Source organism: Empidonax traillii, unplaced genomic scaffold (genome assembly GCF_003031625.1).
Source record: "Empidonax traillii isolate 1590-97213 ecotype Southwest subspecies unplaced genomic scaffold, ASM303162v1 scaffold568:size636062, whole genome shotgun sequence".
In the NCBI taxonomy this organism is placed as follows: Eukaryota; Metazoa; Chordata; class Aves; order Passeriformes; family Tyrannidae; genus Empidonax; species Empidonax traillii.
In genome coordinates, this window is record NW_020955761.1 from 295241 (window position 1) to 319285 (window position 24045).

The following is a 24045-nucleotide window of genomic DNA, read 5'->3' on the forward strand; positions in this document are numbered from 1 at the left end:
CTCTGATTTAGCACACTCAGCCAGGAGCAGCAGTTGACAGGAACAGATAAACCTTAACATGCTTCTTACTGTATGCACCTCCCAGCTTCATCTCAGGCCAGGCTGACGTGAGGAACTGGGGATGGAGAAAACATTCTGAGTTTTTCAGAAAAATGGCTTTTTTTTTTTTTTTTCCCTTTTTTTGCATCTTTGTTGGACAGGATATTATTTTAACTTATCATAAAGCACAGTAGCAACTAACAATATTCATGATTTGTAAACCTAGAAAGATAATACAAGTTACATTTTCATAAGGACAAAATATTTTTCCAGTTGTATACATCTGGGATGCCACTGTAATGCATTTTAATGGTCTTGAGTTCTAAAATTAAAACATTCTGAAAACTCATTTTCAGCATGCAGAATGAATTCTGCATAAAATACACAAGCTTTTGGTGGAATACAAATATCATGCATACACAGAGAGACCTATCAAATCATATTCTGATAGTTTTTTGCTTCAAAATATACTGCAGCACATAAAGTAAGGGGGGAACTAAAGAAAATGTGCAGAAACTATAGAACAACAGAAAAAGGAACCAGGCTGCATAGGAGGCAAGTTCTCCTTGAAACTAAAGAAAAACACAGAAACTCTAGTTAGAAAAAGCATTTCAGAAAGTGGTCTTCATTTGCCTAGCAAACTCTAGCAGTAGACAGAAGGGGAGAGAAACAAGCTCTTAGGATTTCTAAGAATTAATAGAGAAAATGTACGATATTGAAACTGTATACTAACCTAACGTAGAAAAACTGTGCTCTTCCTAATGTTCTCCACCTCCCTGAGGATCTCATTGTACAACAGCGTTTCACTTCATTCACTGTATAATAGTGACCAGTGGCATTCCTCAGGGGTCAGTACTGGGACCAGTGATGGTTAACATCTTTGCTGGCAACATGGACAGTGGCATTGAGTGCACCCTTAGTAGATTTGATGACAACACCAAGCTGTGTGGAGCTATTGACATGCTGGACGGAAGAAATGCCATCCAGAGGAGAGGCGGGCCCATGAGAACCTCATGAAGTTCAGCAAGGCCCAGTGTAAGGCTCTGCACCTGGATCTGGGCAATTCCAAGCACAAATACAGGCTGAAGGATGAATGGATTGAGTGCAGCCCCGAGGAGAAAGACTTGGGGGTGTTGTTGGATGAGAATCTCAACATGACCCAGCAATGTCTGCTAGCAAAACCACAGTCTAAAATAGGATTCAAGGAATACTAATAGAAAGCTGGGATGCAGCTATGTTGCACTGTTGAATCTGACAGCTCAGAAACTTTCTTCACCCTTCCCAGTTCACATGCAGAGTTCATGAGACTTACTGACTAACTAAAGCTGAAGATACTGAAATGACTTTTAAAGACATTAAATCATCCCTTGCCTCAATCTTAACATGATTTTGATCTGAGGTTGTACATGCCTAGAAAAGGTTAGAATTCTGTTCAATACTGCCTAACTAATGAACCACAAGTCCACCACCTACTAGAACCTCTGGATGTCAACTGCAAACATGGATCTCTTGCCAGTACAAATAGGATGTTAACTATTAGTTCTTGTCTTCAAGAAAAAAATAAAAATCACATGCTTGCAGGTTTTGCATGAATTCTAAACTCATCACTACAGATTATTAACCTTTACTCAATTCTATAACATCATATCATTTATGCAACAGACTTTTCTGCTCCAATTCCTCTTCTGGGTTGTCTATTTCTCATTCTGCAGTTTAAACATATTTTCTGTTAGCCACAAAATGGGAAAAGAGCAATCATTGTACACAGTTCTTAACAACAATAATGTGTTTCCATCTCTGAAGAGTGAGAGCCTGCAAAGCAGGCACTGTAATGGTCATAAATGCACTTTGTGAATCAGTTCAATAAATTCAATACACTTCTTGTTAAAACTATTGCAACAGAAGATACTTTACTAACAGAAGTGAAAACAGACAACCCTTCTGCCTACCCATGAAAGTATTTGCAGTTTTGAATTAAGAAATGCGATATATTATAGACCAAAGAGGAAAGCAACTCTTATTTGGAAAAACTAAGTAAGAAAAAGGTATGAATGAAAAAAGGTATTTAAAAAAAAAAAAATAATAAAAAAGGCCAGGCCTTTAATAAATATTTGGGGGTTCCCAGAGAGACATTTCCTGAGTTCTTTGTGACTATCTGAATCTCACAAACAATAAGGATAGGAGTCAGACTCTAAGAGCAAAGTTGTACGGGAAATATGACATCCAAGGACACGTGGCAGACACAGGCAAAATGCCAGTGATACAGAACAGTCACTGTGATGACAACAGCAGCCTTATTGAAAAGCAGAGGCCAGACAATGGAATATCCACTCCCATGAGGGAGTCTGATAGACTAAGGTGTGTTGGTGAGTAAGTGCCAGCTCAGATCTGCCTCCAGCTCCACTATCTGAAACTCATGCAAGGACGATCTTGACTGTGTTTTAAACAACAACACTGTAAATTGCATTACACTTCCCTTCTTTCCTGTGTTGTGTAATGTGCAGTCGCTGGGCAATCAGCACTGGTCCTTGGTTTTTAATAGAGCTTGAAAGTGAGAACTGAGCTAACAACTTAAGTGGTCATTTCAAAAGGCAAAAAGTCTATTTAAAGGCTGAAATATGTCTGCTATGTATCTCAAAAAGTGAATACATGCATATTTGTTTCAAATATTGCTTGATGACTAAAGAACATGTGATGCCACCTGAATACTAGTTTCTATGCTACAGAAACATAACATATTGCTCCTAAGAAGCTAAACATATCTTAGTGTTAAAAGAGTCACATGGCAGAGGATTTTCATTGTGTAAAGAGAGGCACAAGCAATCACAGGAGTCCAGCAAGGGCAGATGTTTTTGCTGCTCAGAGCTGCAACATCTGAGATGATTGGAAGGGGCATTCCCAGGTATATTTCAGAACACTGAAACAGACAACCATCAACAATATAAAACCAAACAAACAAATAGAAATTAGACAAATTCATTCATCATATATACAAATATCTTTTTTTAAGGCACAGACATAACACCTAACGTCATTTGCCTAATCTACTATAATTAGTTCTGAATGCTAAGGGAATACAAAGGGAAAAGACTGCGGAAAGTGGATAGCCTCACAAACTCTCCCTCTCCAAAATTATTGTAACTAGCCTTTTGTCCTTATATTTTAAAGGCAGAATGCAAATCTAGTCCTTCACTGAAGTTCTGAAGTTGAATGTCTTGCATTTCTGCATAAATTTTATCATGGTTGAAGAGAGAATACTGAAACTGATATACCACTGGCTTGATCCAGCCTTCTTCTCTTGCTGCAAATTAATGGCATTTTTGTTTCACTACTCCTACTACAAGATCACATACATCATTGTTCCCAGTCTAAACAAAATAAATAGAACATCCCACTATATGGAACATTACAGTTTTCAGTCTAGATTTTCCATAACGACTTTCTATACAACTCTTCTTTCGCCTGTCACATTTATTAACACTCTTCCTCTCCGTTATTCAGAGTATAAAATTTCTCATTGGTTAAATGACCACAACTTTTTATTTTCTCTCTCTTAAACAAAAATTCTCTAGGCCACGTCACCCTTCTCTGCTACTTGCCACATGCAGTGTATTTCCTAAACATGGAAGACAACAGTTAGATATGGTATTCCAGACATGATGAAACTTAGGACTTTGCACATTAGCATCTCCCTCTGGAAATGCCTTTTGCACCCCACGACTTCATTTACCTTCCTGCCACTGGCTGAAATTTCTCATGATCTCATGATCAGGCGGTCTCATGATCAGTGATTAAATGGCCTATTCGTTCTTCTGTCAAGTCCAACTGATGATCTCCTGCAGTGCAAAAATAAATCTTGAGTTTGGTACATAAGTGCATGACCCTGAATTTCATCTGCTTTTTTCTTTCAGTTGGTATTACCCCAGCCCTCAAGTCCATTTCTTTTTCTGTGGTTCTACAGTACAATCCATCTCTGTATTGACAACATCTTCCAGCTTTGTGCCATCAGTATATTTCATTACTGCATTCCTACTTCTTCTGCCAAAGTCTGGAATGGAAATATTAATAACAATTCTACATGCAATATCAATTCAAATATTTTCATGAAGTCCAGGAAAATTAGATCTGTCAGAGTTCCCTTGAGAAAATCCATTGATTTTCTCTTGATAAGAAAAAATCTATTATTTTATCAGTGAAATGTCTAATTAATGATATACATTAGCCTAATGAAATCTAAATTAGACACTAGGGGAGTCTCTTTGGAAGCCAGCAGAAGGATCATAATTCTGCACTTTTAATCCGATTGAGATCTTATGAAAATCTGAAAAGATTCCAAATGATCTGTAATACTAAAAACAACATCCAACAGATACATTAAAGAAATCCTAAATATTATTTGTCAGGCTTCTTGAAATTCATTATTCTTTTCTAAGAGTCAGTATTTCCTTATACCACAGGTGTGTCAATGCTGTAGGGTTCAGGTTTCCAGTTTTTTAATACTTGAAAGGCACCTTTGTTGCCACCTCAGGATTTCCTCAAATGTAAAAAGCCAGTGACAGCCTATTTATTTTTCTGTTAGAACTCAGATTTTCACCTGTTCACTTGCCTCCAGGAGAAAGGTCTTAAAATTAAAAAAAAATTTTTTTGCTCTGTGAGAGTGTCAGATGCATTTAGGCGCATGCAGAACTTTTGAGGGGCTAGGGGAAAAGGGAATTTTACAAATAATTAAATATCATGCTGAGAGTTGCCATCTTATCAAATTTTCACAAGAAAAGTCATTTCACAAAGTGATTGTTGCTCTAGAGATTTTATATGTCATCTATACTACCGCAATTGTACTAAAATAAAAGCACATCCACTGAGATTACAATGGATAAAAGAATTACACATATTGTGTATTTATCTAATTCTGTCCTACTTCAGCCTCCTGGTATGAAAATGAACATTCCATATGCCATTTCAAGACTGAAGCATAGATGATGGATACATGGATGTGTCTCAAGACTGAAAAAACCTAAAGCAACACTGAAATGCTGCAGGAAACAACTGAATGGATTGTACAGGATTGTTTTGGGTGACAGTTCAAGATGAGAGGTTTGCATTTTGAGGCACTGTTAGACCCTGGGATGTGCCTTGAGGGTTAAATAACAGTCCTGGTAAAGACCTCTTTCCTTGGCCAGACAAGCACAACCACTTATTCCGGTTGAAGAGGTTGTGGCAGGTGTCCTGCCCTTTGGCAATGTGCAGATTAAGCTCCTGGTGCTGGGCCCTCTATCTGAAGAAACACCAATGATTATTCAGACCTAAGAGCTACTGCTGAATGCTGCTCTCCAACAAAGCAGGGCTGCATGAAGCCAGGTTGTTATACCTGGGTTTAGTGCTTGCAGGAGCTATTTACCTGTAGTTGATATTCATAATTCTGTATTTCAATGGCGTAGGCAGTGGATAATAAAAAATCAGTTTTACTCTCTGCGTAGAACTATTGTTCTAAGTCACAGAAGTGCTCATACTAGTGCTTTTTTTTTTTTTTAAACACTTTCTATAACACATATTCAATAAGAAGTCTTTCCTGAAACTACATCCAAAGTCTATATTCATTAACCTTCCGAGCATGCCACAAGGCTCATCTTTTCAGCCCACAGGGATCTGGGAAGATTGAAAGCTACTGGATTAAAAGGAATTTTACTTGAGCAAGCAGTGTTTCTATTTCAGAAAAACCTCCAGGAGACCTTATTTACATTTAATTGCATTTTTAAACTTTTTTTATTTTTGTGTAATTTTATTTTGTGAAGCAGCATCTATAGCACTGTCTGATACTTTACATATGCGCAGACACAACACGCTCTGAGTTACAGTTCCTTGAGGCAGGGAATTGGTGGTATTTTAATTATCTGTACACATGCATTATTGTGTGCTTGTGTCTTTAAACACTAATATAAGAAGTTTTTACTCTCCTTTGAACAAGGAGGCACCTTATAACGCCCAACATTTTTGTTTTTCACTTCTCTCCCTGCTTTCCATGACACTCTGACTTAGTTATTCTTTTTCCTTCTAAGACTTCTCCCCTGTGATCATGTTGAGGCATATCCCCTTTCAGATGATGAGACATTCTCCCCAAAAGAAACATGGCCTTTTCAACAGTTGCTGCCTATATCACTAAAAAAATAATACCAGGAACATCAGCCAAAAACCAGAGAGCAATTCTGCAATGCTTTGGGCCCAGCAACAGCACAAAGGAGCAAAGGATAGAAATCCCCAAAGCTCTTACTTCAGAGGACTTTCCCACCATGTAACAATCATGAATCACAGTGAAGCAAAAGCCATCTGTTCATCTGGACACAGATACTGCTTGTCAGTGAGCAGGAAACATTTCCACTGAGAATCTCACAGTAATGTAAATCTCCCTGTGTAGACAAACTTTTGATGTTTCAGATCTCCTAGTCTGCAAATTAGGAGTACTGCGGCTCCCTTTCACCCTGCTTTGTATGTCTTATCTTTTTTTTGAAAACAGGCTGGTTAGGCAAGAGATTGCCTGTGTGGGTGTATTTACAGCTGGGCTAGCACCACAAGGTCTCCAAGTCAACTCATGAGTCTAACAGTTTGCATCAAAAGCCAAGTTTTCAAAAGCAGTGACACAGAGCATCCTCGACTTTCAGCCAGTGGCAGGGCCATGATCCTGAGGCCCCTCGGTAGCAGCACCTTCCTACTTCTCCTTTCCATTCCCACTGCTACATGACTTAGCCCAGTTGGGATGCCTCTTTTAGCTGGGAAACTGACGCCTAAAGACATCCTTGACATCAGCTATTGATGAAACTGGGAAAAATGCAGTCATAATTAATATGTTGTATCTTGACACAGTTAGTGGCAGAAATACACTCCGTAATGGGACCAATCAGCCCTAATTAAAATCATGTTTAACTAATCTTTTTGGGATGGAGACTGTCATTTAGTGTGTGTTCTTGCCACACATAGCACAGTGGGATTCAGCATTGATGATGTGTTTAGGTGTTATCACAATATAAGCCATGGAGAATAATAATTACAGAAGTATAAATCTCGTGTTTTTTCCTAGTATGACTGCTTCTGTAGGCATCTTATATCAATTTGCTCAATCATTGCATAGTTAGGGTTATCAATGTATAAATGTTTAGCAACTCACATGTGCAGGATGTATGGCTAATTCTTTTCATCTGTTTAATGTTTTGGATCAAATTATTTCCATATTCATCTAGATGGATTAAGTTTCAGGTGGACAAGACCCAAAAAATCAGAAAAACTCTTCTAGATTTTGCAGTACTGAAGAAAAGAGAAAAGCCTTTTGTACATTCATAATGACAACATTAAGAAAGAATGAGAAAGCACTTCTTAATTCTACTAAAATTAGAACACCTACATTAAAATTTACAACACATACACACAAAGGGCCATCAGAATTCTATAAAAAAAGTGTGATTGCCTATTAAATCAGATGATACCAAAAAGATGAACTGGTTAAAAATTTTCTCTCTCCAGTTAAAAGAAGACAATGTATTTGTTTAAATAATACAACTTTCAATTTCTACCATGCCTATGAAATCCATGATTTCCAAAGGAATGCCAAATGAGATTTTTAAAAATCCCCAGTCAAATAAATTTCATAAATTGCAAGAGAACAAAAAAGGCCGAGAGAGAAAGACTTTGGCTTTTGTGTATGCATATTAACTTAATTGTTTGTCCCTTGAAAATAGCAAATTGCCTGGAGTATTTAAATACTAAAATGCTCATTTAAAGCAAAACATTTTTTTTACAAAAAACTTCTAGGTCATCTTCTAAAAAAAGTCTACATATTTTTGAAAGAGGATGATTACATAAAAATAACAGGTAAGGAAGACAGAGAACATCAACACATAATTAAAAAATGAAAACAGGTGATTCCTGCACCAGCTAGAGGTCACATATCATACACCATCAAAGAAAATAGGCAAGTTTTGTTGGAGAAATCCTGAAGGAAGCTGTCTATCTCTCGGGGAAAGAAAAAAAAATATTCAGGAGGAAAAAGCTTTAAAAGACTGTGAAATTGCCAGCAGGAAATGAAACGACCACCACAGATAAGAACTGCACCAGGTTGTAAATGGATAGGAATAGGGTTAACACTTTGGTTGTTATTCAAAGGCAAATGAAAGATGAGTTTATGATAGCAAGCCTGGATTAGGACTCAGAAGATCTGAGTTCATTTCTTGGCTCTGCCATAATCTCTCTTTGTGATTTTGGGCCAGAGCTTACATTTGGCATAGAGTGAAGGAAGGAAGTAGTATCCCTTCTGTATAGTTAGGGAACTGAGACCCAGAGATAACATTAGTCAAGAATTCACAATGCTTTATCGACATTTACATTTCCAATAAATTTCCCTGCAGAGAAAGATGATTGAGAGTTGAGGTATCTTTGTGAGTCTGATCATTCCATTACCTCTCTGTTTCCTCATTATAACATTTGGATAAAAATCCTTTCTTCCAACTTTGAACATAGGGTGGGTTCTTTTGTTGGCTGGGTGGGTGTTTTTTGTTGTCGTTGTTTGATTTTTTTTTTTCTTATCAAGTTGGAACAAAAAATCTCAGGAAAAAATACTTTTTTCACAGTCATTTATATATTTCTTACAACTTCATAGTTTAATAATCAGGATCCAACATGCCTTCATGAATGAGCACATAACTAGCTATTATGTGTGTATATATATGTTTTATATACCCATTCATCTCAGATAGGTACAGAGTAAATTTTGAGAGTATTTTATTATTGCTATCATCCTAGTGCACAATAGCAATAATGACAACAGTATGAGTATATTGATGGAATCTATCTGGGGATTTACACAGCAAACAGTAACTTCCCTGAATTTCTATGTTCCAGGCTGAGCACGGGCACTGACTGGGACTAAACCCTGAGCACTTCAGTGGAAACTCAGGGTTACTTCATCATAGTCACTTGCTTTCCACTTCCTTTTCCCTGCTGATCTCCTGAAGCTACCAGAGTTACGCTGATGTGAATGAGATCTGAATCCTGACCATTGGCAACAGTTGCGGAAAACAGGAAATGGGGTATTTCAAATAACAATAGGTGGGAACAGTGAGTAAAGGTTCACTATGTGGTAACGGTGCTGACTCTTTAATGACTGTGTTTATTTCCTTGTGTCCCAAAGAAGGTCACAGTTCATTTTGCTCTCAAATACGTATGCATGGCCATGCGTATATCAGACATACCTAATTTTGCATTTCATGTTAAAAGGGGGTGTGGGGGTAGGGCAGGGAATCAGCACTGACTCCCACTTCTCATAACAAGAGACGCAATTAGACTACTCTCCTGTGTCATGGCAAGTCAAGCTGTCAGGGGCAAAAGGTTCATCCCATGCCCCGTTAATAGAAAAGCTCCCTATTGTTACAGCAATAGGCACTTTTGCCCTCCCATTCACCACAGAAAGGGGTACTGGACATAAGAGAGAAACCCTTAAAACCCTTTACAAATCTTACAACCGATACAATGGACTTCATGTAGAAGTCAGAGCAGAGATGTTACAAGTTGGAAAATATATCCTGGGCCATGTAGTTCATTCCCAGCAACGTTCTGCCTTTCTTGGCTGAGGCTTCCACACAAATCCTTGTCTAGTCTTGCCATGACTAATTCCCAGAAAAGGCAGTTTCGCAACAACCCCAGCCAGCCAGCCCTGGGTCTAATTGGCATCACTGCTTAGAAATACTTCCTTGCATTCTCCTATGAAAGTTTGCAGCTACAATCTAATTCTATGTGCTTTTACTAAGACTTACAAGTAGGTAGTGAGACAGCTCAGCTATTTTTAACAATCATTAGCCCTCCAGTCTCTTGCTTCACAAAATAACTGGTTCTTATTGGGTTCCTTTTCTTACAGCTTCCAAACTGGTCTGAATTAAGTTTCCCGGCTTAATGCACTGTTAAATAATATTCACTGATTAGCAATGGCAAAAACTAAGAAACAGTTATGAAAATGAAAAAATGCCCAGTGACACGGTTGTTTTATTATTTTTCTTAGCTCAAGCTGCTCTTTTTTTAATCATTAATCATAGCAAATTCTGCTCTTCCACCTGGTGAAGCAGTCAGTAAACTTCCTGAAAGTAGCCAATAACTTGGCATTAGACAAATCCCAGTTGCTCAGATTTCCTACTTGTTATGAGGACACTTATCCTAAACCTCATCTTTCCTAAATACGGTTTGCAAAGAAATTGTGCATCTCTTTTTATATATTACTCATATGCACAAAGAAAGGTTTGGAGGGCTCATCCTATGTTTTTTTTAAGATGATTTTAAGCACTGCTAGACAAGTAGTCATCCTAAAATTCAGATATCACAAAAATTAAAACTGTTAACTTTTTGAAGTTCAATTTTTATTTACCTTGTACAGGTCGAGTGCTTTTAAATACTTAAAAAAACCATAGGTAATATTTGCTATATGAGAACCCATGAAATTCCTATTCATATCGGACTTATAACTACTTTTAATACTCTTGTGTACTATTAGGCAGACTGTTCAACTGAGCTTCTAGTGGAAATAAAGTCTAATTTTGTCCCAATACAGTCACACAAGAAAGAGTTGAATGTGAATATATGTTTTGTTCACAAATATGTCCAGCAGCTAAGCATCAGGGAGGAAAAAGAGCTATTGAAGCATAAAGACAGCACTGGTACATGAGGAAATAGATATAATAACCTGGATGCAACTAGGCTGTTACAGGATTGTCACTCGTAATTACAGCACCAAGAGACAAAATCACCTTTCCAACACCTGTTATGGAAATGGAAAATGTGATATCCTTCAAGGTGAGGGTAGGGAGACTTAAGGAAAACGTTCTACAGTGAGTCTGCCTGAAAAGGGATTTTCCGCCAATACCTTTTGTTCTAACGCTGTTTCTGGGTGCTGATGGGGACCACAGATCAGTTCCCAGAGTACTACCTTCTCATCAACTGTTTAGGCACATCTTGGATAATCAAAGTATATATAGGAGCTTAAAAGCATGAACTCCAAGGCTCTGTAACAGGTAAACTGTGGAAACTACATAGCTGTGGGTTTCGTCTGAAGACAAAAAAAAAAAAAAAAAAAACAAACTGGAATGATTAAAAAAAACCAGAACACACTACTCTTCTTAGCTGTGGGTCATGGATTCATGTTCTGTTCACATTAACTAATGACAACCATTTTTTTCCCTCCATTCTGGTTAATTTTTTACCAGTATTTGTAGAGAAACACATCACATACACTAACTGTTTTCTGTGTCTGCTGAACAAATTCGAGTCTCATTTACCTAAATTCTTCCTTACTTTATTTTTGTCATTATGTCTTTTTTATTTCATTTACCTTTCCCTCAGTCTTAGCCTAGTTTATGATCTGAAATGTAAGTCTCTAATTCTGCCAGAGTGAGAGATCAGGAATCACCCCACTTGCTTACCTACTCATTACGGTTCTATTTATATATCCTCAAAGAGCATTTACTTTATCTGTGGTAGAATCACATTGCACGCTAGTTTTCGATTTAGCAACTTACCACCTCGGAAGCAGATCATTTCAAGTAGTGTTTGTTCTCTGCTATCTGACAATGCAGTTGACACGCTCTCTCTCTCTCTTTTTCTCCAAATAAAGTCCATTTATCGTAATCAAACCACAAGCTATCGATTCCTGCCTATTTCATCTAACCTCCCTGCATTTGGCTGTATGTGAACCATTTTCAGGAGATTTTCTCCTCTTCTTACTCTCAGTGCTGAATACAGTGCAGAGCAAGTTAATGTGTCCTCTAAAAATGCATGAATATTCTAAGAACAGAACAGGTGCTCCCCCTGCCTCATGTGGAGCTCAGCCCACCTGGAAAACACCGTCTGTCACCTGCTACATCGGAGAACAGATTTTCCAGGAAGAGTCTACCATCCCTGACAAAAGTGGTTACTACAGAGAAGTGGTGGGGCATTTAATGTGTCAGTATAGCTTTTCAGACAGAACCTTACTAAAATTAATGAAGCAAAAAGGAAAAAAAAAAAAAAAGCACACAGGTCTTTTTTCTCTGCACATATTTGTAAAATCAGTGGCCTTAAAGGGGTAAATTGGCTGATTATCCTAAATTGTGGAGAGTCATACTTAAAAGCTGTTGTGCAACTTCCCAGTCAGAACATCGACATTTTGAGAAATCCTGTAGAAATTTATATTAATTTTTGCTACTTTTATAAATGACCTATAAATGCAGACCTTTATAAATGCAGAGTTAAAACCACAAAGAACATTTACAGAATTGGAAGCAAATCTGTGACTACCTCTATGTAATCAAGGGCATACACCAAGAAAATACTGTATGGCAACGGCAAGAAAATTATCCAAGGAACTTGACAGCTGTATTCCTTCTTAACACACTTGCACTGCCCATTCAGTACACATGCTTAGGTATCCTTCACTTCCATAGAAGAAGAGATCTCTGCTCTAAATCACTTTCTAAACGAAGAGGTCTTTGTGTTTGGTTGGCACATCTAAATAAACTTGTGTAGTCCCAGTTTTGGTTTGGAATTTTAGAATTAGAACATACTTTCATTTAAGGTTTTCAAGGTAAATTCCATCCTGGCTCATGACTGAAAAAATCCCAGTGGTAGAAAATGGATATTTGAAGCTTAAATGCTTTGTATAGCTTGAAGAAAGTCATTAGGGACTAAATTATATCTTCAAGTATCTTCACTAGTTCATTCTTTCATTTTCTTTCATTTTGGGCCCTATTAAAATTTGTCCTAATGTTTATTATCCTCCATAGACTACAATAAATTCCCTTCAACTTACATGCCATCCCTTCCTTCCACATGGCTGTTATTAGTGCCAGTAGTTTCCCTCAGCTTGTGTTCCATGGAACAGTCTCCTAAACCACAACGTTATTGACTTACCATTTCATTTTAATTCCTGATTAAATATATACTGGGTAAAAACACTACGTCTGTTTTCTTCACTCTGTATTCTTATACATTCCATCTTATCTGGGTTTGACCTTTAGTTCTATTGATGCTTTTTGATACTTGAAATTAAAATTTGTTAGTACAGTCATAATCTAAAACTAACTCATCCAGTGACACTTATGTTATTTTTCTTTTGCCAATTGATAATTGTCTAATCAAAGACAGGATTTAATCACAATATAACTTAAACAGTTTTTACTGCACTACAGTCACATCTGTGCCCTGGTTTTCTTTGATGTGGTTTGTTTTTTTCCAACAGCAATAAACTTCACCCCCCTCAACCAATCACAGACTGGCAGCAGCACAGAAAACCTTACTTATTAACTAAAGATGCATTTTATTAAAGGATTTTTGCATCTCCCTCGCTTTACATCAGCTAGCACCAGTTGTTCTTCACTGGGAGATACCGCTCATATGAAGATGTCCACACAAAGTGAGATCCTTAGGCCTCAAACTCCACATGGCCAGAGCCAATCCTATCGAGCCTCTGATAAGCCCAGATCTCTCTGACATGACACACAGCTGAAAAGGGGGCAGGGGCAAGTGTAAAATAGAAAGAGAAGACAGTTGCATTTACTGTCACTATGTTTGAAAATAAAATCTTCTCCAAGAGGGTCAGTTAAACAAACATTAATGATTCCCAGAGTTATGTTACCAGGTTATATTTGACTGGAGCACACAGTGCATTTCAGGCCAATAAATATTTTATTCCACAGAACTAAAAGTAGGCTCAAGTAAGGTGTGTAATTCATTTTTTTCCTTCTGCACTTTTCCTTGGAGGACCTAGTTTTGGCCAAAAGTAGACACACAAAAGTACCTGCACTATCAGTTGCCTGCAAGGCAATTTTGGATATATATTTACATGTTTGGCCATGTGAAACCAAGTAAAGAATTACTGATTCAATCAAGTGTGCATAATTATCCAGATTTAGATGTTCTGTGTTTTCGGCATTGGCTTGTTTTTCTAAACATAAAATAATACTCTAATTGACCTTAGGGTTTTTTTTTTGTTTGTTTTTTTTGGGTTTTTTTGCATAGACACAGGAAAACCAGCCATGAACATGAACACCAGTTGTTTGTTTATAGAATCACCAAATTAATACTTTATGAGGGGCCAGGGGATGGAAAGTTATACAGACATTTTCACACTTGTAATCACCATCTCACAGAGGACAGTAGGCAGAAGAAACACACATTAAGCACTTCAGTTACCATCTGTAGGCAACCAGCAACAGATACAGAGAAAAGTGGGGAAATGGAAATAACAGCATTGAGATTATGATGGAAACAGAAGTGGAAAATTAGAAGTCCTTTCATAAAAGAAGCACGTTAGGAGTGTTTGTTCCATGCGCTGGACACTCCTTTGGAAAGCTAACGACCGTATTTCCTTAAATTATATTAAGACATTCATATCATTGACAAGTCCAGTCTTAAAAAAGCCAGTGCTCCGTCACCAACACACAAATAACTATCTGTGGATAGTGGTGGAATTGGGCACCACAGCACGAACTATTCCTGGAGAAGCCGTATCGGATGGTGCTGGCCAGTAGCACCCTCTGTGGTGCCCATCCTAGACAGCGGGAAGATCTCTGTGCAGAGCCCCAGGACCATCATCCAGGTCTGCTTTGAGTCCCAGCTCCTGCTCCAAGGCGTCAAGGAGGGCCTTCCCCAGCTGTCCTGTGGTGGGGGACAAGGGAAGGGCAGGAACATCTGAGCCCTTCTTCTCCCAAGGAAAGCACAACCCAAGGGCCCTGGGGAGTATGTGGACCTTGCCTTGCGTCCTCCTGGCAAAGGTGCTATGGGGGAGTCACGGTAACCCCTGGTCAGACCAGTGCAGACCCGGGCGGTCGTGGATACCCCCGAGTCAGCCTGGACACCCCAGCACACACCTGGGGGAAGTGGAGGGGGAGGTGTCAGCGGTACCATGGACCACACCAGCACAGACCTGGGGGGGGGATTGTGGTCATTCCCGGTCAGCCCGGACACCGCGCTCAGACCCAGTGGGAGTCGCTGTTCTCGCGGGTCAGCCTTCACACCCCGGCTCGTGCCTGCGGGGAGTGAGGGGGTGTCTCACAATTACCCTGGGTCAGCTCTCACACCCCGCTCGGACCCAGAAGGGTCACAGTTACCCCGGCTCAGCCCTCACAGCCCGCTCAGTCCCGTTCCGGCCCCGCAGCGCCCCCCGCGGCCGCCGCCGGCAGCGCCGCGCCGTGCCCGCTCCCCTCCCCCGCGCGCTCACACCGCCCCTCCACAGAGGGAAAAAAAAGAAAAGCGGCCGCTTCCCCGCTTTATATACCCTGCTAAAAATAGCCGCGGCCGGGCCGGCCAATCAGGAGGGCTCGAATTTCGAATCGGGCCAATGGCGGGAGCCGTCACGGCCGGGCTCGGTCACGCCAGGAGGAGCCGCGATGGCAGCGGCGCGGCGATTGGGCGGCCCTGACGTCAGCGGCACGCGGGTGGCGGGGCGGCGGGCGGCGATTGGGCGGCGGCGGGCGGGCGGCGCGCCGGGATCACGCGGGGCGGGGGCGGGCGCGGGGGCGGGGCCGCGGCGCGGCCGGGGCCGAGCTTTGAATAGGGAAGTTTCTTGCGGGGGGCTCCGCTCGCAGAGTCCGCGCCGTGTTTGCAAATATTGGGGCCGCTCCTGCGCCAGGTCCGCCGCCGCCGCCGGCCGCGGGAGGGGGGGAACAAGCCGCGCACCCGCCCGCCCCGGGAGACGTCCTGCCCTGCTGTGCGATTAAACTTTGCATGAAACTTTGGGTGTTTTTTTTCTCCCCGAGCTCCTCAAGGAATTTATATATATATATATATAATTTTTTTTTTCGTCTCTGGAGAAAGGGGGGGGGCTTGGAAACTGAGAGCAGAGGTTGACACCCCCCCGCACATACCCCGCAACCCCTGCACATAAAGGAGGCATCTGTATTTTTGGTTACCAGCACTGACTTTTGTTGTTGCAACTTGAGACATGGATGTTCTCCCAATGTGCAGCATCTTCCAGGAACTCCAGATTGTGCACGACACGGGTTACTTCTCAGCCTTGCCGTCCCTGGAGGAATATTGGCAACAGGTAAATGAGGATGTCGATGTTGTTGTTGTTGTTGTCGGGGATTTTTTTTTAAGCCGTATTAAAGGATGAGCGGATTTAAGGAGGAAAAAAAAAAGGACAAAAAAAAAAAAAAAAATAAGGCAAGCCCAAGTGTCAGCGAGGAGTTTGGGGAGAATTCAGCACAAATGTGTAGAGATGTTTTGAAGCAGGTGTTTCGGCTCTGCATAGACGGCACAGTCCCGAGGTGGATGGAAGGAGCTGCGCATCCCTGTCTCTCCCTGTTTGCCACCCGGCCCTGCCGGGGGCTGTCAGCGCCCGCGGCCCCGCTCCGCTCGCACCGAGTCCTGGCAAAACTTTTGCGCTTGTACCAGGTCCAGACTCCACAGCTGGGTCTTGTCATCCAAGCTCCCTGCCTTGGCCAAGGGCTGCTTTTGCGCCCGGTGCTGTGGGTTTGTGAATTTTTTTGTTGTTGTTGTTTTGTTGGCGTTTATGTCCTTTTGTTTTGATTCCCCCCCCCAAATTAATATTTTTATTTTTTTTCCTGGCCATGATGAGGAGAAAGCCCTCCAGGAGCGTCCGCACACACGTCTGTGTTTGTGCATGTGTATGTACATGTACAGAGCGTGGCTGTTCCCAGCGCAGGGAGCTCTGCCGAGCCCGTGAGTTGTCAGTCATATGACAGCGATCCCCTTGTGCTAATTGCCCTGGCCGGGAAGGGGGAGAACGGAGGCTCTTTCCCTTTAATGGACATATTTTCTTGCCGGGTTTTTTTTCCCTTTTTTTTTTTTTTTTTTTTTTTTCTTTTCTCTCCTTAATTTGACGGAAGCAGCGGGATGGCAGGGGCTGACAGTCCTGCGGGGCTCGGGGGACCGGGGGGCTGCTCAGCCCGGTGACCGGATCAGATACCTGCTGGCTTTGCAGAAGGACGAAGGAGCCTTTCCCAGAAGGTTGAAACGCAAAAGTGTTACAACCTTCACATGCCTACTAATTGTATACAATCCCTTCGTGTTTTTTTTTTTTTTTCCCTCCCCCCACTCCCCTTTCAGAGCGGCAGCTCCATAGTACGTGATTGAAATGGAGCTAAGTAGTTTCCTTCAGGCATTCGGGCTCTTGGCGAAGCGCCAGCCCTCATTCCCAGTAGCCTTCAGAGGCATTTAAACTCGAAGAGAGCTTCACTCCGCTCCCCATTACTAATCTACCTAATGAGGAATTTAAATTAGACGGGAATATGAAAGTTTAACAAGATCTTAATAAATGCTTTTTTTTTACTTGTTTTCACGAAAAATCAATGCACTATTGTGCTGCCTCTGTCGAACCCCCTTTTGTTTATAACGTGCACTGAAACCCAGTTCCCTAATTATAGACATATACATAAATACCGTGTGCAGCAGTGGGTTTGGTTTTGGGGGTTGTTTGGTGTTCTGGTTGGTTTTGGTTTTGGTTTTTTTGTTGGTTTTTTTTTTTTTTTTCAATTTTTGCCCACTCTCCGAGCCTGGCCAGAGCATGTGACCCAGTTTACTGGAGCAGTGCTGGGGGAGAGAGGAGTCTGCTCCCATGGCGGCTCCGCTCGTGGGCAGATGGGAAGGGGCTGTGAGGGGAATGTGTGGCATTTGGGACCAGGTTTTGCTGCCTGACTTGGAAAAGATGATCTTGTTAAAATAAACAGAGCTTGGTATGGAAACTTGGTGTGTCCATTTTCTGTGTAAAGCTTCCATGTGGATCATTTCCTATAGTGGAAAGAATAATCCCAAAACATCAGCTTGTTGCCATAACAGTTCATACTCTTTTTTTTTTTTTTTTTTTCCTCTCTGAAAATGGCTAGAAAGTCAGCAGGGTGAATTGAAATTGAAAACCGCAGTTTCACCCATTTAGGGTGGTTTTGATTTTTGTTTTGTTTCATTTCATGGAGTAGAGGGGAATGTTGTTGGGGGTGAAGTTGTCCATGTACTGTTGCATGTATATTTGCACAGAGTACTTTCTTGGCAGATGGTCAGGGTTTTAAAAGGAAGTCTCCTTTGGCATTGCGTGAAAGAGAGAGATGACTCATATAGTTGCACTCTTGGCCAGTAGATAAAGTTCTTGTTCATTGTGGGACTCCCAGCAGGACCTCAGAGTAATTTCCCGTTTTGTATCCTATAGAACAGGACATTTCTATTCTGGAACTTTTTTTTTTTTGCTCCATTCCTCTGTTGTTGAAGTTCTCCATGTTCCTCTGAGCACGCATGGGAGCAGTTTGAGTTATGTGGTGTGCATGCCAGTGCGCTTGGAAATGACATTCTTTGAAAGTCGAGTGTGCTGCGTTCTCATGCACAGGAAATGGGAGGATGTCTGCTGCTCCATTGATGTCCCCAGAAGATGGGCTGGCAGCTCCGCAGCCATGCTGAAATGTGGCTTTGTTTTCTGAAGAAGGGTTCAGGTTTTAACTGCGTGTCAGAGCACATTATTTTCGGTTGGGTCCTTTCAGCCTTGTGCTTGTGTGAGGCAGATACAAAACAATTTGAAATTAGACAAGGTGCAAGAGCAAAGTGTGGTTATTTGTTGTGGTTCTCTATGGTCTTTTTCAACATGAGCCTACTGAAAACACAGATTTTATGATGAGAGTGATGATAATTTGACTGAGTCATTAGAATGCTATTTTGGAAACCAAAGGCTGACTTGCACCTTCAGCTGTGCGTTTGAACTCCTGCCCAGGTCTCAAAAACTGATTTCTTTTCATCGTAGCAGTCACCTAGTTACGGCTTGAGGAGCCTTTAATTTGTTTTGAACCTAGAAACCATAAATCGAACATACTACATTCCTGCATGCTTTTTGAAGTGTAAAATACAATTGGGTTTATTTTTAAGCAGGCTTGTAACTCTTTTTTTCTTCCTCCTCTTTCACCTAGACATGTTTGGAGCTGGAACGGTATCTTCAGAGTGAACCCTGTTATGTTTCTGCATCTGAAATCAAATTTGATAGCCAAGAGGATCTCTGGACCAAAATTATTCTGGCACGTGAGAAAAAGGAGGAATCTGAACTGAAGAACACATGTGTCCCAAAAGAGGACAATCTTACTAGTCAGAACTTAGAGACCAACAGTTTGAATTCTGATGTGAGCAGCGAATCTTCAGACAGCTCTGAGGAGCTCTCGCCCACTACAAAGTTTACCTCTGACCCTATAAGCGATGTTTTAGCCAGTTCAGGAAACTTGAGTTCATCTGTCACTTCCACTCCCCCTTCATCTCCTGAGCTCAGCAAGGAGCCTTCTTCCCAGATATGGAATTGTACGCCGGGTGAGTTGCATTCACCGGGGAAAATTCGTACCGGTACCACTGGAAAGACTGCAGAAAAAGGTACACCCTCCAATGGTGACACCTCGCCAGATGGCAGAAGGCGTGTTCACAGGTGTCATTTTAACGGTTGCAGGAAAGTTTACACCAAAAGTTCACATCTGAAAGCACATCAGCGCACTCATACAGGTTAGTAACCCTATACTTCTTAAGAGCTGGCAAGTACTGCAGGGAATACCCTGTGATGGTGGTGGTGTCACAGCGTTACACAATCACTGAGTAGGAGCCCAGGTTTGGAGAGATGATGTAATAGCAGTAGAGGCTTACCAGCATGGACGACATCACTTCCTCATTCTCTTCATAAGTCAGCTGCAGCCAGGGCAGCTGGTGGTAGATTAGTCTGTTGTCGTAGCAAATGGGAGCCGCTCATCTAAGTAGGCAATGGTTGGGAAGCTGCACCAGCATGTGGTCTTCAGAAGCAGAGGTCTAGCCTAAATAGGTGCTAGACTTTTCATGATGATTATTTCTAAAGCAAAAGCGAGCTGTGACTTTATTGCTAAAAAAGGAATGTCATATCCAAAAATTGGTCAGATCACTAAATACTGTAAGAGCTTGTTTTTATGCTTCAGTCTACATCATGTCTATTTTATCAGACCTCCCAAGGCCTTGATTATATTAAGTATAGCTTTACTACTAAGTCATTTAACACTCATGTGTGCCATTGCTATCAGCAAAAAAATCTTGAAAAGCCACAGTGTGGTGTTGTCCTTCTAACATATCTGCCCAATCGGACTTAAAAATGTATGATTTACTGTATAATTTCATCCCAAAATACTGAACAACGGCATTTTATTATTATGAAACCTGAACTAAAAGTAACAATCCTGTGTGTTACTGGGAAGGAAAGTGAGGAATATAGACACTTCAGGGCTTTATAAATGTTTTATGGTTGAAGTAGCGTGCTGATGTGCTTGTTTGAGCATTATTATTTGACAGCTCTTTATGACAGCAGTTAGATGTGTAGGGCTGTGCCTTGGCTCAGTAGTCATTGCTTAACTTGAGGAACCGGCATGGTGCTCTTGCCGTACTAGTCCAAACATCTATATGGCTGGTTGGGTTTTTTTTACCCCTGAACATTGGGAAAGAGAATTCAAGGAAAAGGTTCTATTTTGACTCATAGGCTCAGCATTTTGTGGCTTTTATGGGAAGTCTGAGCAAGCTCAGATGCTCCCATTGTCAAGCAGAAGTCAGATAAAACAGGATTATTTCAGGAGAAGAGAACAACTTCCACTGGAACTGTGGTGGTTGAAGAGACATAAATAGCTGCCAGCCTCAGAAATATTGCAGAACTGGTGTTCTGGTGCTGTCTGGCTGAGAATGTTCCTGTGAATGGAAGTGGTATTTCTTGAATGCTGAAATAGCAGTGTTCAAAGTGGTGTGCAGGCTTTTCCAAGAATAAGTGGCTCAGCAGAAAGGAGGTTGCGTGTTATGCAGATGAGTGAGTGACAGAGGACTTTGATGCAACACAGTAGCCTAATTGCATTTTGTAGCCTAGCTGTGCTGTCTTTAATCACCTTTATGAGGTGCATGATATCTGTAAGCCTGCCATTACCGGTGAACAGGAATGGTAGAGGGCTAGATTCCTTTGTTTCTTGTGAACCTGTTTAATCACTTTTTTTTTTCATTTACTTTTCATAAGAATGAGCTTATTTGATGTGCTGTTGCAGAAAGATAGTTAAGGAGGAATCATATGGATGAATTTTGAGAGCTTTCTTTGCTTGCATGTTCTGAAGCATTCAGATAGGTTAAATAAAATTGGCTGTCTTTGGGGGATGGAAAAGGTTTACATAGAAAATGATAGCACCTGTCTTTCTTTGAATGAAGTCATGACTAACGTGTAATCTTCTTTCTTTGTAGGGGAAAAGCCTTACAGATGTTCATGGGAAGGGTGTGAGTGGCGTTTTGCAAGAAGTGATGAATTAACCAGACACTTCAGAAAGCACACTGGTGCCAAGCCTTTTAAATGTAGTCACTGTGACAGGTATGTGACTGAAATGCACCCTTTTAAATATATATTTTTAATACTCATTGGAAAGCTAGTCTAGGCTGCTTTTTACTTGTGTAGGAATTATTTGGGAAAACAACAGTGCCTGGTATTTTTAAGGGATTATTGTATATTTAGACTGGAAGAAAACCCATCCATTTTATTAATCATTGGGAAGGCGTTTGTAGCCCTGATCTTGCAGTTGAGTGTTGAGAAGTCCCTGGTGTTACCACCCGTCTGCAGAGCTCTTGAGTGCCCACAGACACCTTGAGTATTCCTGTGTATCCTGGGAATGCCAAATCCCTCCTCCCCCAGCTGTGTTTTGGAGTAGCAGAGCGAGGGGAGGTGCCTTGGATGGGCGTATCACGTTGTGCATGCCAGCAGCCCTGGGCTAATGCGCAGCCTGCCTCTTGCCTTGCAGGTGTTTTTCCAGGTCTGACCACCTGGCCCTTCACATGAAGAGACACCTCTGAATGGGTCAAGAGGTGAATCCTGCGGGCTAAGAGGCATCAAGGTTGAAGAGCCTTGAGCGGAGGGATGCGTGTTCCAGCCAAAGCATGCCATTTTGCACCCTACCCAGTTGCCTCCAGGACCTCACTTCCTTGCAGGTCTTTCGAGGGCTAATAAGTCATGTAAGAAACGGCATAGCAACCGCAGTGCGTGATGTTTGGGGTTTCCTGGACTCATACACTGGTATCTAACCTTCTGAGTGGCTCCTAAGCCTTTGCCGTGAGCATGTGCACTGAGAATGTTAATGATTGGGCGACTGTATGCGATGAGGATCTCTTGATGACTGTATGCTGAGGCACATTTTTTTTCTTGTGGTTGTTTTATAACTGTAAGAGAAAAAAAATAGTCTGAATGTCTTGTATGTGAGGAATATCTCGTGAGATGGGACGACCACCAATCATTTCCAAGGGGTGGGGGGAGGGGTGTCTGCACCTTTTTAGAGGGAAAAACTGAGAGGGGAAAGGGGGGATATAAAAAAAAGAGTCAGGATGCCAGAATGGAGATGGGGGGCCTCCCTGTTCCTGTGTGAGAGGAGCTTTAGGTGTCTGGTGCAGCTATTAAACGTGCAATGTGTCAAGTAGCTTGTTTTACTTGCTACAGAGCTCATTTGTAATCCATTGTATAAGCTGTGTATTTACAAATGTAACACAACTATAACTTTTCATTATAATACAAAGGTTATTGCATGGTTCTGGGGAACTATATGCTTTTCCATTCTTTAATCAGGACTGCAGTTTTGATTCCGGTTAAGAGCAGCTAAAATACAATTGGTCTAATGTTACATAATGTATGGAACATGAATAATTTTTTCTGTTGGGTGGATAAAACCACTATTGGTTAGAAACTGATTTTTCTCATGCAGCTAATTTTTCTCTTATTTATGCCTTGAGGACTAACTTCTGGTTTTCTAGCTGTTAATGCACTGTTGACCTTAATAATGGTGCCTTATGCAAGTGACCTTCTCTTGTAGGGGGTCTTATACAGGGGTATGGGTGATGCATGCTTTATTAAGGCTCTCTTTTCACCTGGCATTGTACTGTATCAAATGTATAATATGAGGGGAAAAAAAGGTTACTTCCAGGGTCCTCCTTCACAAAGACAAATATAGAGAAAAGTCATTCATGTCAGTACAGTATTTGTTTAACTTAGACAATTTGACTGTGTTACAGTATAATGCATATGCCAATTGAATACCTGACCAGTTCTGCCACCTTGAGACTTTTTTTATATTGACCTTGCACAACAACTGTGTATATACACACCCCAACTGTACTTAATATGTCAAGTTTTCATACATATTAAAGATACAGAAGTATTAAAAGATGTATTTGCTTAAAAGGCACAAGTTTCACATCTATATATCTAGCTATCTGTTGGTCATACAGAAAGAAACTATATTACTTTTTTTTTAAAAGTGGGCAGAAAAATAATTGTGTATGTATATTTGTGTGTACAGTCTGTGTATGTGTGTATATATATAGATAATATATAAATATTTTTTTTAAAAGGAAAAAAATTAGAACACATAGCTAGAAAATGCCACAGCCCATCAAAATATTCCCTCTCCCCCCTGCAATATGGTCATTAAGGAGACAAAGAAATGAAAGATACAGTTAATTAAAATCTAGCATTTTTAGAGGCTTTACCTTTAGCTGAATGGTATGCTAAAGGCTTTGTTGGCATTCAGTCCTTCTCAGACTGCTGACTGTGTTTTGTAGTTATTAGGTTGTCTGGAATAGCGTATCTGTGGCCATTTAAGAATGATATGAACCGAATATTGGCATGCTAAAAGAATATTAGCTGTGTGCAGATGAAGTACACTCGGGTTTTGGCCTTCCAGCTTACTGGAGGACCTGTGAGTGAGCTAGTCGTTGTGGTGGTTGAGCTCTAATTTTACATAGTTCAGCTAAAATAAAGACTGTTTTTTCCTAGAGTAGGAATAGTCTGTCCAAAACCAGTTTTGTTTTGTTTTGTTTTTTTTAAACCAGCTCACTACAGTCAATGCAATGAAACATGTGACCCGTTTCTTTTTCTATGAATTATTGGTCTTGCTTACTCTGCTAATATTTTGGTATATCTTCCTGGAAATGTATGTAGATAAGTGGTTTAAAAAAAGTATATGCAAGTGATCTGGTTCTATGGAACATACAGGCTTA

The 24045-nt window shown here is 40.9% G+C and overlaps 1 protein-coding gene across 2 annotated transcripts; it reads left to right on the forward strand.

Moving 5' to 3' along the window:
* The first annotated feature begins 15645 nt into the window (after positions 1-15645).
* Positions 15646-22024, forward strand: KLF6 (Kruppel like factor 6). 2 transcript variants are annotated; one of them, XM_027897920.1, is made up of 4 exons: positions 15646-16087; positions 18951-19338; positions 21253-21376; positions 21801-22024. In XM_027897920.1, exons 1-4 carry the CDS (start codon positions 15986-15988, stop codon positions 21850-21852), a joined length of 666 nt encoding a protein of 221 aa, XP_027753721.1. In that variant the 5' UTR covers positions 15646-15985; the 3' UTR covers positions 21853-22024. The 2 variants fall into 2 exon arrangements, with proteins under 2 accessions (XP_027753721.1, XP_027753720.1); XM_027897919.1 differs by having other exon boundaries at positions 15647-16087; positions 18951-19524.
* Positions 22025-24045: the final 2021 nt, after the last annotated feature.